The following is a 19,169-nucleotide window of genomic DNA, read 5'->3' as shown; positions in this document are numbered from 1 at the left end:
TTGGCCAGGGAGCTCATGGGGGTCACCAAAATAAATTAAATAGTTTTAAGAGACATGGCTTCTGTGGTGCTGTGGTCATGAGGAAGCTGACTGGAAGGCTCCCAGGGTGGAGGTGTCAAGTGCTGTGTGATCACCTCTGCTGCGAGAATGGGGCTGCTCCAGATCCTTCTGACTACCACTACAGCTCTTGGGAACGACAAACCCTACAGCACTTGGGGAATTCTATTTGTCTTATGCTGTGGAGCTGAGAGTCGGGAATGAGTGTCCTGCTCAGGTGGCATCTTTAGAGATGTAAACATGGTTTCTTCCTTATACGGGACAGCCACCTTCACTGAAACTGGCTGCTGCTCACCTTACACACATGGATTTGATGGCGGAAGAGGGCACAATTTACACTTTTCTGTCTGGGAGGAATACCTGGAGCATCTCCTTCCCTTATGTCCTTCCCCCCACCCCGCTCCAAAAGAGAGAATTGGGCCCTGGATCTCTTGAGCGAGAGTGTTCATGATGTTGACACCTATCCACTAGGGCCGAGCTTGAGACCAGGACTGGACTAAACTTTAATAAGGGGAAGTTTAAAAAAGAAATGAGGAAGTGAGACAAGTGAGGAAATCTAAAATCTGGAGACTCATTATGGAGGCTAGTTGACATAGTCACAGAAGACATGGATAACGCAAACCAAAAAAGGAAGTGTGAAGATACGGGGGGGGGGGGGGGAACCAATATGGTTAAATGGCACTGTTCAAGAGATTATTCAAGTCAACTATATGTATCCTTCAATGAAAATCCAACCCTAGTGATAGAAAGGCACATGAACCATGGCAGATAAAATGATGGATGGAAATGAGGAGGGCGAGGAATTCAAAGTACAAATACACAAAGACACAAAGTCAAATAACAAGAAATTGGTAAAATATATCAGCAGGGGGAAGCCTGTGAGAGAATTGGAGAGTTGACTGCACAAGCAGGGGGTAAAGGGACAATTAAGGAGGACAAGGACATTGCAGAGAAACAGTGTGCTTTTTGTGTAGCAGCCTTTACCCCAAATGATGTCTGAGAGAAACCATCTGTGGAGCTCTTGGTGCTCTTTTTAGTCCGAGGTCTCTAAAGAGAAGAAGAATCCTGCATGTAGCAGAGTGGTCAGCAAGGGGCTGACTGGGTTAATCAGAATATTATGGGTTGGAACCATGCTCTACCCCTCCCTTACTACTTGTTCAGCTGGTGTGTATTTTCCCTCTCTCTTATGTAGTTGAATAAAGCAGCTTGTTCCCAGCCTGCAGTTCTGTAATTAGCGTGTGTTTCTTGTGCACTCGTTCTTGAGCTGTCCCTTTAAAAAATTGCAACAAACTGATAAATCAAAGGGCAACAGGTTACCCAGACCTGAGATGGGACTAAATATAGTCAAGCGCTCTTCTATAGGAACTGAATTGGTGGAGCTGCTAAGAAAAATATCCAATCTCCCATTAAAATCAGTGAATATACCAGAGAACTGGAGGGTAGTAAATGTGCCTGGCTTTAAAAAGTAACTAGAGATGATCCTAGAAATTATACAAGTGAACTTTGCTTCAGTGCTGGGAAAAATTGTTGAAATGATAATTAAAAATATAACATGAATAGAAAAAGATGAACCTGATATGATGGAGCAAACCAGCATGATTTCTCTAAATGAAAATTGTGCCTCACTAATTCACTAGAACTCTTTGAGCACATCAACAAAGTAGCACATAAAGGAGAAATGATTCCCATAGTTTATTTGGGTTTTCTAAAAGCCTTAGGCAGGCTGGAAATGTGGAGAGCTGCATGGTGCAATCACCCCTGCTCCACCAATTTGCACTACCATTGAATTCTCCTGCCTCTGATGAACCTGCTGCCTCTGATGAACATTCCTTCCAGGTACATCTCCTGTTTATACTATTTTGAATGGCATTTAGGTTCATGGTAAGTCTGAACCCCATTCATGCTGTCTTATTTTACATTGCCACATGCAACCGGGTGATATGTGCCCCATTATGCTAGCCCTGATTTTTGACTCTATTCTGTAACTGTGACCAAAAATAACTGTTGTTCAAATACATAATCAAAATAGACACAGGTTGTATTGACGATACTGCCTTATGTTAGTACTTTGATGCACTTCACTGCACTCTTTCTAGGGGCTTTAAAATAGCCGCCAGAATTACAGACATGATTTCTTCCAGTCCTACATATCCATTTTTCTACTGCAAATATTAGCATTAATTTTACTGTGCTATTATCTGTTGAAAATAAATTCCTAGTGTGATCTTCTGTACTACTTCTTTGGTGAGAGAAATGTATTTCCCATCCTCAACATATTTACATTGTATCTAGATTCAAAAGGGTTTTCTATACACTCCACAAGATTATAGTACAGTCAGCACTAATGAAAAAGGAAATGAATAATACTATATGTCATGGCTTTCATACTTCACAAATTCCACTGGGGTCACAGGGTTAAATTAGAGACCTTTTAATCATTGGTACAGCTTTATGAATGATTGTACTTTACTCTGATAGTTTATTAGACGTCACTACTTAACATACATCTGACTCCTTCGAAGAAAAAAACAAAAGGCTTTGTGTAACTCAAAGACCCTGCAGTTATGAGGATCATTGTAACTCTACTGAGACAAATCTTGAGGGCCTATTCAGTTTGTATACCATATATATATTCAGGCCAAATGACACTGAAGTTTGCCTGAGCCAAAACTGAATAAGGACCTCAAGAATTAGCCCATAAAGAATAATTAATACTTTCCTTCCCTAGTTAAAGAATAGTTGTTATTAATTATTCAATCTAATCTAATTGTTATTACTTATTTGTATTATGACAGTGCCTAGAGGCCCCATTCAGACTGAGGCCCCGTTGTGCTAGAACTGTACACACACACACACACACCTACCTACCTACCTACCTAAATATGGTTTCTATTTACAACCTAATATATGGACCATATTATGTACCTAGATTTTTCAAGAGAAACTCCTTACTTTCAGTATGATATGTTCCTATATGACAAGCCTGTTGTTGCAAAATCATTACTGGTCATAATTAATCAGGACTTCTTATTATATCTTATCCAAAAGATGGAACCTCTTATAACGCTGTGCCTCCTAGATCCACACTGGAGCATTACTTCAATAATGATTCTGAAGGAATAATGCCACCTACTAAATTGTCATCACATCTTCCTGAAGCACCTGGATTTTCCTTGGAAATCTTCCATTCAGGTAGTAAAGACTGAGTCTTGCTTAGTTTACGAACTCTAATAAAATCACAGCCCTGAACTGGTATGACTGCAGAACATACAGTAACACACTTGATACATGAGAATATTCAGATGAAGCATAAAACACAAACTGGCAGAAAATAAATATAAGCTAATGGCCAGATTCTGATACAGTTACCTATCTGAGAAGGAAGGTACTTCCCTATGTAAATAAAAGTGGTAGAGTCTGTCTGTGAATGAGAACGGTACAGTAAGAGGTTCACATTTCAGCTTGAAATAAAGTCCATGAAGCATAGTGTCTAATTCTGCTGGAAAAAGTTTCAAAGTATAAGTAAAAACAAGGTTTCTGAATGGATCTGCAACCAAAGTATATTGTAGAGCTTCCAAAGAGCCATATCAGAGTATGAGATTGCATTTGGAGTTTCAGGCAAAGTTATAATCAGAATCCCATGTGCTCTGCGGCAATGGTAGAAGTTCTGCAGCTGGTTCAGATAAATTAATAATGTCAGCTTTTTATTGAATTAGATATGAAAATGAGTAATGCAATCAGTGTTATAGTCCCCATATTATTTATTTTACATAAAATTCAGTTTATTCTGTCTCCAAATTCTCAGCTTTCAGGATGCCCCAGCTTGACATCTTTAGGTTTCAGAGTTAACATTCTATGAATGGGGCAGGTCACACCTCTATCACTGTGTCCATTTATACTCCATTCTTGGTTTTCAAACTTTTCTTCACAACAATGCAGGCTAGAAATATCTGATTCTGTGACCATTTTTTCTGTAAGAGGTGAATTCCAGTGCAAATTCCATGGCTGGTGGGACTGATAAGTGACACAGAAACCCTAGCCCTCTTGAATGTGATAGTTTGTAGTGAAAATCAATTTACAAATGCTTGGGGAAAACAATGAAAGAACGTTATTGTGTTTATTTGCTTATTTCTATATTCCTAAATGGAACAAAGAGCCCTCAAAAGTACAATAGAGCTAGAAACAACCAAGGTACCCATCTGGAAATGTTCTGACCATACATGGAAGTGTGTGTATGTAAGAGAGAGAGACCAACAGACAGCACGCAAGAGGAAGGTGATCGTTCTCTGAAGCTGTTGTCATGGCTAAGAGGAATAGTACAAAGGCATACATGAAGTTCAACCAGAAAACAGCAGGCATCCTTTAGGACTCCACCCTGATAATGGTGGCCACCTATCCTTTATTTTAAGGGGCAAAATAATTTGGGGCCTGATCCCACAAGTTGCTGAGCACCTCCTATGAAGTGCTGAGTTCTGTGAAAATTGAGCTCAGCAACTTGAAGGATCAAGACCTGAGTGTCTAATATCCCTTATCAAATCAATACAGGATGAATTTTGTCCCATATTTCAGCAATAATTATGCAAAGAGCATATATTGTTACAAATATATAATGCCCTGACCCTGTCATGATGTCTGCATGGATGGACCCCGACACCATTTGTGAAGTCATGGGGGCTCTGCAAGGACTTGTGGTGCAGCTGTGTTGAGCTCATGGCAGAACTGGGGCCTCATTTTGTTTCAAGAGTTGAACATTGTGGGGTAGAGTCCCTTTAAAAATATTGCAGGGCATTTTTTGAAATTGCCCTTTTATTTCCTTGAAATGTATTATGTAGATAGTCACTGTAACCCTGAGTAAGTCAGAGTTTGATTTAGCTTAAGAAAAAAGGCCACGCTGGGAGGAAAATAGAACTGATATTATAATTTCAAATTGCCTAATAGCTGTCAGAATTTTCACAGGTGAATCTGAAGCCCCAAGGAGTCTGATTGATCTAACCCCCCCTTTCTTCTCCCCAAAACAAGAAGCAGTCTTCAAAGGAACAAATACATAACATAAGATATGGGCCAAATAAATTATTAAAATATATAAAAAGAAAGAGATTCAAAAAGAGATGCAAATTATTGGCTATTTGACAAGCAATTGATGCTTTTGCAATCATTGAACGTCGCAATTCATGAGTTTTATTTGCTAGACAGATAAATAGTTGAAATAATCTGGAAAGCAAATTTCTCTCTCTCCATTATTCAGGGATCAATCAGCTATTAAATGTTTTAGTTAATGTCTCGAGAGTGATTGTGATTTGTAGAGTCACTTCACATCAGAGTTTCACCACATACATTTTGGAATCTCGAATTGAGATGAGTTCCAAGCCCATCTCCCCTGAAATCAAAGTGTTTGAAAACACAGATGTAGACTGGAATTTTTTGGCCTGGGCCCATCTGGACCAATCCCTGTATAGTTTGAGTAGTGGTTTGTAGAGTAAAATTCTTGGAAATCTCCATTTTTTTCTTTCTCAAAACTTAAACTAGTAATCACGCTGCTCTCCTTGTTCTCTTTTATCTCTCTTAGCTGAACTCCAAGAATCCCGAGGGAGATATGATTTTCATAAAATAAAAAATAATGACCAGCACAAGGAAGGAAATAAGTTCTTAATGACTAAAAATTCTCTTTACAAAACTGCAAGTTTTTTGATGTATCGTATCTGTAAAACAATAGCACTGTCTCAAATGCTGGAAAAGGAAGAGAAGGTTTTTTTTAAAGTTTGTTATTCATTTATTTTTTAAGGCTGATTGAGGCTTTTGTCCACCACCCTAAGCCATTAAGAAATATCTCTGGAACTGAACCTGCAATACTTTTCCCATGTGAGCAGTGATTTCAGGGAGATGGCTTGTGTGAGGAAAGATGCACATGAGTAAGGTATTGAACCTTACATCTGTAGAATATCTGCACTTTTCAAAACACCCCAGCTTTTCTGGAAATTAGGAAATTGAGAATCAAGGGCTATGTGGTTTTAGGGTGCTTCTCCCTCAGTATCTGAGTGCCTGAATTAACTTTACACTGAGGAATAACTTGCTGAAGTTACAAGAAGGTATATATTTGTATTAAATTTCCAGGTACGGGCGCATTCCACATCAGTAATGACAAGGCAGTATGTTACTCTGGGGTATGAGCTCATTCATATGAAGATTTTTTTTAAAACACTGAAAATATAGCAGAAGCATCCAGACCTGTGGTTCTGATGCAGGCAAAACACTCAAGAGGTCAATGAGACATTAGCTTCTAAGGGAGCACAGTAATGGGTAATTAAAATGTTTGATAAACAGATTTTGAGTCCAGTCTTACAGCTCTATGGGGTTAATCTTGTGAGGTTTGAGTGCTTTCAAGTCTTGTGGAAGTTGATGGTCCTGATTCTGGGGTTCCTTACAGCTCCTTTGAGCTGGCTGTAAAGCTGGAAGAATACTGTTATTTCCCCCATCGGCTACCCCTGGAGTATGGGTGCTTCCCCAGTGTTGAAATGTTAGTGAAACTGTCCCGTGCCATAATCCCCTTTGAAGCCCCTGGCATATAAGGGAAGCATAGGGAGTGTTGCTGGAGCACATTGCACTCCAGCCTGCTCTGGGCTTCTGATCAGCCTTATAGGTCAGTTTCAGCAGAACCTGAATTAGAGCAGCCTCAGAGGCTGTTGTAGTTTGCACCAAGGACTGCTCCAGTTCCCAGCCGGTCCCCTATCTAGGTACTGCAAAGCTGGCATAAAGCCACTTTTATTACCCACCCTGCCTTGTGTCTGCGGTGAAATCACTTTGGCTGGCATGGACAGTCGAGACCAATGGGAGAAAAACATAAAAATAATCACATGCAATAGGCACCTTTTATTAAAATGTGCAACCCCAGGGGCTGGTAGAGGTTGTATATTTTCTTCATTCAGCCCTGAGGGGAAGAAAAATTTGGAAAGCTGCAGCTAAACGTGGGGAATGATGGGGACCCGAGTGTGCTTAGAGTGTGCAGCGCGTTCCCAAAGTTTCCTCCCTGCAGCTGTATGAACTAGTGCATCAGATTTAGCAAACACATTTCGGTTATTAGAAAGAGGCCTCTTCCTTTTGCCTTCCCTGGGCTTTCTCTGTGGCTCTGTGCTCTGCTGCCTGTGTCTGGCTGGAAGTGAAATGCACAAGAGCTGCTGCTGCTCCTTTCTTTTTTTTTTTTTTTTGAGACTCCAAAAGGATCTTTATTCCCTTTCATGTGCCGCCTCAGTCCAATAGGAATCCAGAGGCTGCCTGCAAGTGGTCTAATCTCAATGAGGTGTCAATCATGTTCCCTGGTGGGTGAAGTAAGGTCTTTTGTAACCGCCTCTGTCTTTGGGAAAAGAGGAGAGAGAGGAGAAAGACTTCAGCAGAGAGAGGAGGAACGCAGGACCGTGCTGCAGAAGGGGAACTGAGATTTGATTTTGCTTTTGCTTTAGCAGGGGGGAAAGTGGAGCACATGGATTTCTGAAAACGTTGGGATTTTATTAAAAAAAACCACCACTGAAAACAGTCCAATGAATCGCAATTGCAGCTCAATGCAGAGAAATGGGGAAACTTCACTCGAAACATGGTTAGTTCCTTTCACTTGCTACTCCCACAGCCCCGTTCCCCCTTGTTTGGATTTCGGGTTGTTTGCTGCGATTTTTTTATACCGGTGTCTAATGATCTTCCTTTATTATTTCCTCCCCCTACACTTTCCCATGGACCTGCCTAGCTGCCGTTTGTAAACCCAGAGAAAGTCCAGAAGGTAGGGATGGCTCTGTATTGCTAGTAACTTTCACCCCCCCTCTCTCTCCCCCTAAAACTTTCTGCGGCGGGTTCGGTGGGACTGTGGTGGCCGGCTCAGGATTATACCCCAGGTGCTGGTCTCCCCCCCCACCCCAAACACTCCCACCCTGGGGCAGGCAGAGGGCATGGCTGTGCTGCTCCAGTGTGTGGCATTGTCTCTTGTGCTTTCCTTAGGTGATAGTTTTGCAGTGAACGCCTCCCTGGCTCGGAAAGGGATTGAGGACTGGATGGTGAAGCAGAAATACTTCGGTAGCAGCGGGGGCAGCAGTACGGGACTCCTGCAAGGCTGCCAGCACCGGGCTGTTTGCACGCTCTCCAGCACCAGGGTATGTCAGTGTCTCAGCTGCACAAACTCCCCCTCCCCCGCTCCTCTTCAAACACTAAAAGCCCAAGCCCCTTTCTCCCTTCCCTTCCCAGGATCAGCTGCTCTCCTTTGCCCAGATGCTGCTTTTAGGGGCTGCCCCGGTGGGTGGCTTCCTTCCTGGTGCCCCTTTGATGAGGTTAGAATCCCAAAACAAACTCTGCTCTGGCGTAAGAGCCTGCTAGAAGTACAGGCACCTGCCCACTAGTTTATTAGCAGGACGATTAGTACAAAACCCACTGCAAACAGGAACACACAGAAAACCATTGGAATGCGCCCAGCTCCTAAAACCTACCAAGAGAAGCTACTGTCTGTGGCAGAGAGTTATTGCTGTGACTCTTTGACATAGGAGTTCAGGAGAGCCGAGCCACGAAGGAGCCTTTTTATTACTTTCCAAACGTGTTATTTACTGTTTTGGTCACACGATTTCTTTTTAAAGAGTTTTTGAGCTTGCCACTTGTCACTTCCCAGTTCATCTGTGAGCATATGCTCCTGGGGGAAGTCTATATACCCACCTCACCCTAAATTCTCCGTGTAAAGTTTGAGCAAGAGGTGGGTTGTAGGTTTCTTTCTTAATGCTGCCCCTTGAAACTGAAGGGAATGATGGGGGTGTAGGAGACAGTGATTCTCAAATACTGTCCATCTACTCTTTTAGGATCTCATCCAAAGCTCACTGAAGTGTATGGAAAGACTCCCACTGATTTCAATATGCTTTGGATCAATCCCTTAAACTGGGTCAGTGGAAGAGTAACCTGAGAGATGAGGAGACTGGAATCTGTGCTCCCCAGTGCAGGAATGTGTGTCAGAAAACACAGTCAGGGCAGCATCACCAAACATCCTGCAGACTTTTGTGTTTGTGAGGAGGCGTTTCATTGTAAATGGTGCAGTTTTTACTTAACATCTGGACTTTACATTTCCTCTTGTTTGAGATGTGAGAATGGATGAGAGACTATGTTGGGGTCTTAAAACCTTTCTCTTGTGAGAAGTGATAAATAATTTGGAGATCATTGGATGCTAAGCGAAAGGAGTAAGATGCTATATAAGTGTTATTTATTATTGATGGACAAATTAATTTTGCTCACTGTTAAACTCTGTTAGCCACCATTGGTTTGAGGGTTTGACTTGGAGTTTTGTGTTGCAGAAAATGTGATGACAGTGGGCGAAAGAATTTCTCATTTAAAATAGTGTGTGTATAATCTGTATCAATAAATAGAACATAATAATTCTGCCTGCAATTATTCTTCAGATAAACCCACTTTTGTGAGTCAAACTTTTGGATTTGTGTGTTCTACCCTTAACTGGCAGGTTTGTCTAGGAAAGAGAGTCTCAAATTTAAATTGAATACAAAAAGAAAACATAAGTTTAAAATACAGGAAAAACCTCACAAATTTGAACATACGTTTTTTGAATCTCAACGATACTTTGAGAGATTTGCAAAACTCTAACTCCGTGAGTTTTATTCATCTCTATATATATTAGTAAAAAGTAATTGTTTTTCTTAGTTAATTAAGCAATTAGCTAAATTATCCATACTTTTTACTGTCCTCTAAAATTAGTTAATTTGAAATGTGTTTGAATGCACTGGTCCATAGAGGGTGTTGACTGTACCTCCTAACATATAGTTTGGTGTAGAATGTTTCAAAATAATCGTGGCCTGATATTGCCCATAATATATGGCCTCATTGCCCGCTAATTGCTTTAATGCTATTGGCATCCTGCTGGAAGCGGGCTGTGACAGTTAATTAAGGTTCCTTAAGGTATGAATTTTATGTAATATGGAAGCAGATATTTCTACTACTATTGCCGAAACAGATAAGCTGTGTGTAAAAGATTATGGAGTCAAGGTTGCAAGACCAAGTCTAAGACCTATCTTTGATTCACTGATCTACCAAGATATCATAGAATCATAGAAATGCAGGGCTAGAAGGAACCTCAAAAGATCATCTAGTCCATTCCCCTAAGCTATCAGGTGGACTGCAGCCTAGCATCTTAGTTATTAGTTAATTTCAAGATGCAGAAGTGACTAATATTTAGAATCAATTTTATGGAATTGATTTACATACCCAAACAATACCGGACTGTTATATTTGAATCAGTCAAAGTTTTTTCTTTGTGCTTGTGCCATAGTTGAAAATTTGGTTTTCCATTAAAACCTATTTTAGTGAAAAAATCATATTTTAAAGATGATTTTAGTGAAAAATCATATGCTATTGTGGTTTGTGGTACAAATAGTTAGATCAAAAAGAGATGAGACTGTGTGGATTCAGGGAAATATCCAATTGAGTTTACATTAGAGAAAAATCAGGGGCTCTAGGAATATTTTTGTTCACTATTGAGCCTCTTCTCAGGAATCTCTAAAAAGAATCATGATAATGATGATGATCTGTTTAGCATTTTGGGCCTGATTTTGTGAAATTTTGTGCATCTTCTCTTGGCTTTTGATGAGAGTTGAGAGCACTCAACAGTGTTGTGCTGTGAAGTTTTGGATTGTCTTGGTGAAAAATTGTTCATAATAGAAAAATCTGACAATACATTACATATATATCAGGATATAAACCAGTTGCAGGCTGTTTTCTCACGAACAGGGCCACTAAAATGGTCTGCTTCACTTCTGTCATCCAAGGAAGTTGACACTAATGTAGCTGTTTTAAAGCAACAAGGAATGAATAAATTAATAAAGTTTAGTATGTTCACTTAAAATGTAAGATGGAATGTACATGGATGAGTTTCCTAAACCAGTTGATGGAAATATTTAAATTAAATTAATGGAGATATCCTATCTCCTAGAACTGGAAGGGACCTTGGAAGGTCATCAAGTCCAGCTCCCTGCCTTCACTAGCAGGACCAAGTACTGATTTTGCCCCAGATCCCTAAGTGGCCCCTCAAGGATTGAACTCATAACCCTGGGTTTAGCAGGCCAATGCTCAAACCACTGAGTTATCCCTCCCCCCATTTGTGTCCACTGAGGCTTTGGCTACACTGGTGCTTTACAGCGCTGCAACTTTCTTGCTCAGGGGCGTGAAAAAACACCCCCCTGAGTGCAACAAGTTACAGCACTGCAAAGCGCCAGTGTAAACAGTGCCCCAGCGCTGGGAGCGCGCGGCTCTCAGTGCTGTAAGCTAATCCCTCGGGGAGGTGGAGTACGTGCAGCGCTGGGAGAGCTCTCTCCCAGCGCTGGCGCTGTGACCACACTCGCACTTCAAAGCGCTGCCGCGGGAGTTTCGAGTGTAGCCAAGCCTTCAATCTTGAACTGTTTGACAGGAGCCTGGTTCAAAAATTCAAGAGCTGTTCTATTACTGAACTGTAGTTTAGAGTGTTTCCTGACTGGAAGAAGCTTTGCTCAGCTGATTTCCCCCCCCCCCGCCCCCCAACATTCATGAGGAGAAAACTAATTAGTGTCCAGCTATTGCCAAATGCATCAGTCATCTGAGTAGGATGTCATAGTAGTAAATTGTTGTTGGGTGAAGGCACGAACAAGGGTAAAGCGATTGCATCTGAAATATGCACTTTTGTTGTGTAAACAGCCTTCTCTTCTGGGATAAGAGCTCTGATCTCATTAAAGCATTGACACCTGCCCAGCAGGGGCTGCTATGCTCTAAATTTTTAAATCTGTGTAGGCTGGGGTTAAATTGCAGCCATCCCGTTCCATGACACTGAATTAAAGAAAAAAGCAATTTTGTGGCATCCATGAAAAGTATGGTGGCTTGAGTTATCTTCTGTTTTTAATGCTAATTGAAACCACTAGGGTTGTACATTACAAAGCCTTTTAGGGAAGTAGAATACATGTTGGTTGCTACTTATGAAGGAGTTAATTTGAGGCTGGAGGAAAAGAGAAAAGCTTCCTGTCACTGAGCAGATTATCCCTTATCAGTTTTAATTTATTCATCTTGTTTATTTTTACAAACTATTTCTGCCGACCACCATTATTTGAATTTTTTTTAAAACTAAAAAGCAGCTCTGCGCTAGAGGGGAAATTTTTAAATATAGCATTTGCTTAATTCAATTTACTTTTATCTTCAAAGCCGTAACAATTTTTACTAGTTTCTTACTCGAGTGTCTCATCAAAATCGGAGTTCTGGGTTGAAAAATTGGTTATTTTCAATTGCCTGTATGGTCCCAAACAAACTGGTATCCACTGAGCCAAGTTGGAAGATATCATGATGGGAAAACTAGGAAAGACTTTAGGTACTGGTATATTGTTAGGACTTTATACAGCTCTTGATTTGCATGCTCCACTCTTCTTGACATCAGTGAGATTGCACACCCTGGCTGGGAACAGTTTACAACAGTTCACTGGTTTTAAGATTGGGGCATGCTTTCCATATGTTCTATGCCTGTAACTTCTGTTGACATTAATGGGCATTCCATGCATTGTTTGAGAAGAGAATAGACCGCAAAGTGTCAGCGTCGATACTCTTCTAACAGGATCTTTCTTTTAAAAAAGATTGATCTGTTTAATAGTGCGTGTAAGCATGCATGTGTATGTGTACATAGATATAGTCTGTAAAGCACACATGTAGATAGGTCATGTGTGCTGAATGAAAACATAATTCCCTAAAAATAATTTTATGATTTTTTGTCCAGATTCACATTGCCTTGAAAGCCATTAAAATGGTAGAGTTAAAATGAGTAGAACTCTCTTTTGAGAGGCTGACCTTTTGTTGTCATGGTAGCAATATAAGTTTATATCTATTGGATAATTTATCTGTCTACCATATTGCTGTGTTGACTACTTAAAATGTTCTTTTTTTTAACTTGCCTCCTGTCAAGTAGGCACATAGTCTACCTCATTGTTGGAATTTTGTAACTAATATACTATACTGACTTACAGAAACCTGGTTAAAATTAACAATGGGTTTGTCAGTTCTAGGTATTGCTAGGGTTTGAATAATTGTTAAGTTTGCACGCATCAGGTGTAGCAGACCAAAACAAATTCACCCAAATTTTGCAATGAAAGAAATAGCAGAGAAAAGCCCTAAGTTCTGTTGAGATTTTGGTGCCAAGAAACCAAGACAATTTAATTACTGGTGCACATAGTACATCTTGACCATGCTGGTTTGGGAAAATTACAATATGAACACTAAAAATCAAAGACTCTCTGAAAGTATTAGTGCCATGGTGATGAGATTAGTGAATTGACCAATACTGTAGCAGAAAACTGGATTCCAGGGGAATTATCCTTGAATGATACCAGTTGGTACAATTAAAAGCCACAATGCAGCAGCCATATGGAAAGTGTTAGACATCCTTACATGGTTTCAAAGCTATGTGCCAGAGGTTAAATTGACATATGAAGAAAATCATAAATTAAATATTTTGTGTTATGAAATTAGAAAGTCGACTTGCTTGAGACATATGGAGGAGGTGGATGGGAGATGATCTGCATTTCATCTGGGCTTGTTTCAAAGATACTTTAGATTAAATGTGGTGCATTGTCAATTTGGGATGTTGATTAGAAAGCTAAATGGCCTGTGAAGTCTCTGCAAACAAACCTTGTTAAATCAATTTATTCGATCTCTTCAGACAATGAAAAATATGAAAGTTGGAGTTACTGAGATTGATGTTTATAATGATGAAATATATCCTGTTTAGTAGCTGAGGGAGGTCTAAATCTGAGTGACATGGGAAGGTTATGTTACTTAGGCTTTCCAGTAACAGATAGCACCGCCTGTTTTATACATGAAAGGTGGGCGGTTTTATGGAATACATTCTCTTCCTCTGTAAATTAGGATGAAATAGAACAATGATGTGTTATATTCCATATTGTTTTAAATGTAAATAATTTCTTCCAGGCTTTTATACTAAAACTTCTTGCTTAGAACAAAGATGAGAAATTTGTTACATTCTGGACATATGGAAATGTTCTTTACACTAGAGTTCATTAACAGAAGGTTCCTCTGTAAGGTTGTTTTTTTTTAAGATCTATAATAAGACCCAGGAGGAGCTAAGTAAGTGGATATTTGTAGGCACCCCTCAGAAGATGATCTTGGTTGACTTGAATGGTTGCTTTTGAACTGGGTTAGGAACAGAGGAAAGAGGAGTCACTCGAGTATTGAAACTGTGTAAGGGTTGATTTTATTCTGAAGGAGGGGAATTGTTGTTCAGTGATGATTTTTAAAACAAATCAGAATGTGCAGTTGGCGCACCTCCCACCGGTTGGCCTTTATAGAAATTCTTGTGGATGAGCTAAGCTTCGTGAATGTTAGCATCAGAACTCGGTAGAAAAGTAAATGGCAGATATTGAAATGCAAGAAATATTTGGAGCAATTATTTGTAATATGTCACCTCACTTCCCCACTCTCCCCGCCATCTGCACTGTGTAGAAATACCTGTAACTTTGAAAACTCAGACTAAGAGTCTCTGACTTTGTGGTATATATTAAGGTACACTTCAACTCTGAAAAGTGACTATGGGAAAACGATGCCTTTTTTACTCCATGTGTAAATTTAGTCCTATCTGCTAATGCATGTGGGTAACCACATCCACAAACTAAAACGTATGTATGAATTTTCTGACTTATGTGCTTAGATAAGTGGCAGTTTATAGCTGCAGTTGATGAAGGTACATTTAAAAAAAATTAGGGACACAGAAAGCAGCCCCCTTTGAAATATTTGGTATGGTGTCACCCATGCTTTTTCACAACCATCTAGACTGGCCCTGACACCCCTGTTGTTTGGATCAATGCCTTCTCCAGAAGAGTGCCAGTATGCAAATCATACTGGGCCAGGTTGCATCTTACTTTTAAAGAGATCAAATTGTATTGTGATAGCGAGACCATCAAACTCATTTTTGGATGTTATCGACTTTGGATGTAAAGCTGGTCACCCGCTGGTCACTTGCAGAGAGAGTCCCCTGTGAATCCATGGATCTCCTCTGAAGTATGGAGAGGAGACTGCTTTTATTCTGAACAGAATTTAATTTATAAAACTTCTAAAGTGCCTAGATTTTCTGCCAACTAACCTTGGGCTTCAGTCTAGCAAATGTACACAGCATATGTAACGTTAGATCTTAGATGGATTGGCATGTGGTCAGCACAGTCTGTGTGTTGTCCATCCCCGAGAAATACTTTGTGTTTTGTGCTTATGATGGAATTTAATGCATTTGGGGCCATTACCGTGGCAGCTTTAAAGGATTAAGTATATTGAGGTTCCCATTAAAGTATGACTCTGTGATTCAAGATCAGTGGAAGAAAATCATGCATGAGTGTTTGATCTTGGGTGCAGCCACACATGCTGTGAGGTATAAAATAAGGGAATAAGCTCAGTAGGGAAGTAAGAGTACAAAGTGTTGTCTTGCAGGAGGAATGGGATTTGGAGCAGACTTGGATCTTTTGATCCACAGTCTGATGTGAATTATGTGTGGTACCGAGGTGACAGATTTGTCTTGGGGGAGGAAAAGGGATGCATGAGGGCGTGTTAGGTCCCATCAGAGATAGTTTGCTGTCTGATTCTCCAAAGAGATGATGGTGGTAGCCAAGGTCTTAGCTGTTTCCTGTTGTCCTGGCTGAAAGTGTCTATAATTCCACCAGGGTTAATTATGCAGGGAAAAGGAACCAAGAGATAAGTAAAAAAAGATCGTGACTGTAAAACGAAGTCTTATGCAAAAGTGCCATATAGAGCACAAGTGCCTATACAGGGCCTTGATCCTGCACTCTTTGTCCAGGAAAATCTCGTATTGACTTCAGCGAGAGCTTTTCCTGCGCAAGGAACACAGGGTCCTGAGCTCCTAGAGTAAAAGGCAATCTGTCAATTGCATAAGATGCTGTGGTTAAGCCTGTGTCACTGTTTCCATTATAAACCTCTCTCTTTTTAAAACAATAAATAATAATTTTGTTTGTGAACTTTCCAAGTCTTTCTCTGTCTCTCCCTGTTCACATAGTGTACGTGTGTATATGCTACAGACACTCTCTCCCCTAAAAGAGAGAACATCAGAATCTAGCAAGGAGAATATCTGTCATTCCAGCTGAGCAAGGTCTAAGGCAATAACCCAAAATATCCTGGAAGAAATTCTAAAAAGCACTGAAGAAATCAATCATCTAATCCTAGAGGAAGGTCTTTGATGTAATCCTAGCAAGTTTATACTGGGAGCCTGCCTGTTTCTTTATGGTCAGCTGTAGACTTTCTATATGAAAAGTGGATGAAATAATTTCATATGCTTCTGCTTTTAAAAAAAAGACGTTTCATAGTTTTCTGAAGTGTACACACTGTTTAAATGCAGACTGTGGCTTTTAGCCTAAGACCAGGTGGGGAGGAAATACTTTTCAAAACAAGTACTTATAGAAAAATAAATAATAATTTGATATTTTCCCGTGGAAGTACTGTCCCCAATTTAGTCATGCTGAATATTTAATTTTGTTTTGAGGGTAAATGTTACAGGTTATCTCAGTTTAAACTATTTTTTATTTATGTAAAGCTTATGTACAAGGGTTTGTTCCTAATATGGATGCATGTATTAAAGAAGTCTTTAAGGTGCCTTAAATAAAATATTTGGATAGTTTTATTTTTAAGTAACTTTTGGGATTGAGCAAGTCGTATTTACATCATCTGTAAAACCTCCACATTATTTTCCTACACCCTTAAGGATTGATCCAAAACCTACTGAAGTTAATAGGAACTTGATTGAGTTCTATGGGCTTTGGATCAGATTCTTTGCACTATCAGCTGGTGAGGATGGCCAGACTAACAGCTTGTTCATCCACCAGTGATTGCATTGATCCTGTAGTGGCAGCATTTTTCCTCCCAATCGTGGCAATTTACTCAGTCACTCTTCTCTGATAGTTCAGTAAGGATTTTTGCAATTACATTGCAGGTTAAATTCCCATAGATAATCAGGAGTAGGGCTTATTTAGTGCAGTAGGAACAGCCCATTGGGGGAGGGATAGCTCAGTGGTTTGAGCATTGGCCTGCTAAATCCAGGGTTGCAAGTTCATTCCTTGAGGGGGCCATTTAGGGATTTTGGGGCAAAAATCTGTCTGGGGATTGGTCCTGCTTTGAGCAGGGGGTTGGACTAGATGACCTCCTGAGGTCCCTTCCAACCCTGATATTCTATGATTAACATATCACATACCTGTTTTTAATGGTTTGGAGGTTGACTTATTTTTTTATTAATGTTTGTAATGGTTTGGAGGTTGACTTTTTTTATTAAGTCCAGTGAACTCCATTATATGAATCCATTATGGTTCATACCCACATTTCCGTAATAAACATCTTTTTAAAATGGGTTTATTCATGGCTGATTGAAGACACATACCAACCTTTTTGCTCTGGACTAACATGTAACATAGGGCTTATCTTCACTACGGAAGTAAGTCGGTGCTGCAGCGGCATCGATTTAGCGGGTCTAGTGAAGACATGCTCAGTCGATGGGAGAGCGCTCTCTCATCTATTTCTGTACTCCACCTCAATGAGAGGCGGAAGCAATGTCGGTGGCAGAGTGTCTCCTGTTGCGGACCCCGTGGTAAGATCTAAGTTATGTTGACTTGAGTTACACTACTAATGTAACTCAAATTGCTTAGCTTAGATCAACTGGCAGCTGTAGTGTAGACCAAGCCATAGAAAATTGGGTAGCAAATTTTTCATATAATTACAATTGCACCTTTTATAGGTGGCCTTTCACCTACCGTGAAAATGCAGCCATTGTTGGATTGAAGCATGGCAGCTATACAGCAGCTGACACTAAGCACAACTGTTGAGGAAGAATATTGTATCCATTTGAGACTATATGGGGGATTATAAGGAGGCAGAATGTGATTCCCCAGAATGTGATCATCAGACTCTACACCCCTGGTCTTTTCAAGATGGTTGGTTTAACTGTTTTGGGGTTTGGTTTTTTTTTTTTTGTATTTTGTTGTCATTTGGATGAAACAGATGCTTGTGAAAGTGCTTAACTAACGCCAAGCACAGGGCAGACTTAGGTTGTTAAATCTCCTTTGAACTCCATGGCTGCCCCGTGCTCTCATCTAGAAGTAGTATTTAGCCCTTAATAAGGACAGGGGCTGTGCAAGCTCTGCCAATGCTTGGCCTATGTGCACACAACACACAGTTCATGCCCAAAGTACATCTCTACCAATACAACCTATTCCTAACCAGTGGCACCCCCTGATTCTTGCCAAGAGGCCCAGAACTGGAATGACAGGCGCTATGGAATTGAAGATGCTGCAGTGAGGAGCACCTTGGATGGGCAATAACTAAACGGAAACGATAAGTAATGTCTTGTAGCCACAAAAACATTGTGAGGCCCCTTTCTAGCTCCATAGCAGTAGATATTCTTTGACCCTATTCCATGTGTTATACCTGTGTCTGATGGCGACCTCTATAATACTGGTGCACAACCAAGGAACTGAAACACAAAAAGTTGTTAATTTCACCTCCATGGGGGGAGAGGGGCAAGGGAGCCTGAGCACTTCCCAAATGGAGATGGGTCAAATTGGTAGAGAGTAAAAACCTTAATTTCATACTCTTAAGAGCATATTAAAAGCAAGGAAGGAGATTCCTATCTTATCATTACTGCAGAGTCAGAGCTTCCATCAGCATCAAGGCCACTGTCGGTAGATAGATACTGGGCTGGATGGACCTTTGGTCTGACACAGTATGGCCGTTCTTATGTTCTTAAAGGAATTGCCACTTCAAGGCCCCAACCCTGCAAGCCAATTCATGTGGGGAAATTCTTACAACTGAGCAGAATGCCACTGAAGTTTGTGGGGCTTCCACATGTGGTGGGGACACAGAGGTCTGCAGACAGGGCTTAGTTTGCAAGATCAGGGCTTGAAAGAGGTTCTTCTGATGCTTGGGCTCAGCTTCTGGCCATGGAGAGGGGGGAAAAGAAGAAAATATTTTGGTTGCAAATAGCTGAGTCATTAAAATAATGCCAAAACAAAATGTAATCCCCATGGTATCTGGATGCAACTTCTCCATGGGCTAGCAAGCTGAACTGTATCCTGGGTTTC

General features: G+C 40.5%; 1 protein-coding gene across 2 annotated transcripts in view; it reads left to right on the top strand.

The window, feature by feature from the left end:
- The first annotated feature begins 7,322 nt into the window (after positions 1–7,322).
- Positions 7,323–19,169, top strand: part of NKD1 (NKD inhibitor of WNT signaling pathway 1) — a 150,725-nt gene continuing 138,878 nt past the window's right edge. For both annotated transcript variants that reach the window (XM_044987744.1, XM_044987743.1), the window contains exons 1-3: positions 7,323–7,645; positions 7,790–7,822; positions 8,038–8,189. In XM_044987744.1, the coding sequence (XP_044843679.1) occupies positions 7,621–7,645; positions 7,790–7,822; positions 8,038–8,189 (210 nt within the window). In that variant the 5' untranslated portion in view covers positions 7,323–7,620. The remainder of the gene's footprint in view (positions 7,646–7,789; positions 7,823–8,037; positions 8,190–19,169) is intronic.

Source organism: Mauremys mutica, chromosome 14 (assembly GCF_020497125.1).
Source record: "Mauremys mutica isolate MM-2020 ecotype Southern chromosome 14, ASM2049712v1, whole genome shotgun sequence".
NCBI classification, from domain to species: Eukaryota; Metazoa; Chordata; order Testudines; family Geoemydidae; genus Mauremys; species Mauremys mutica.
Note: the sequence above shows the minus strand (reverse complement) of the source record. Positions and strands in the feature narration are given on the sequence as shown.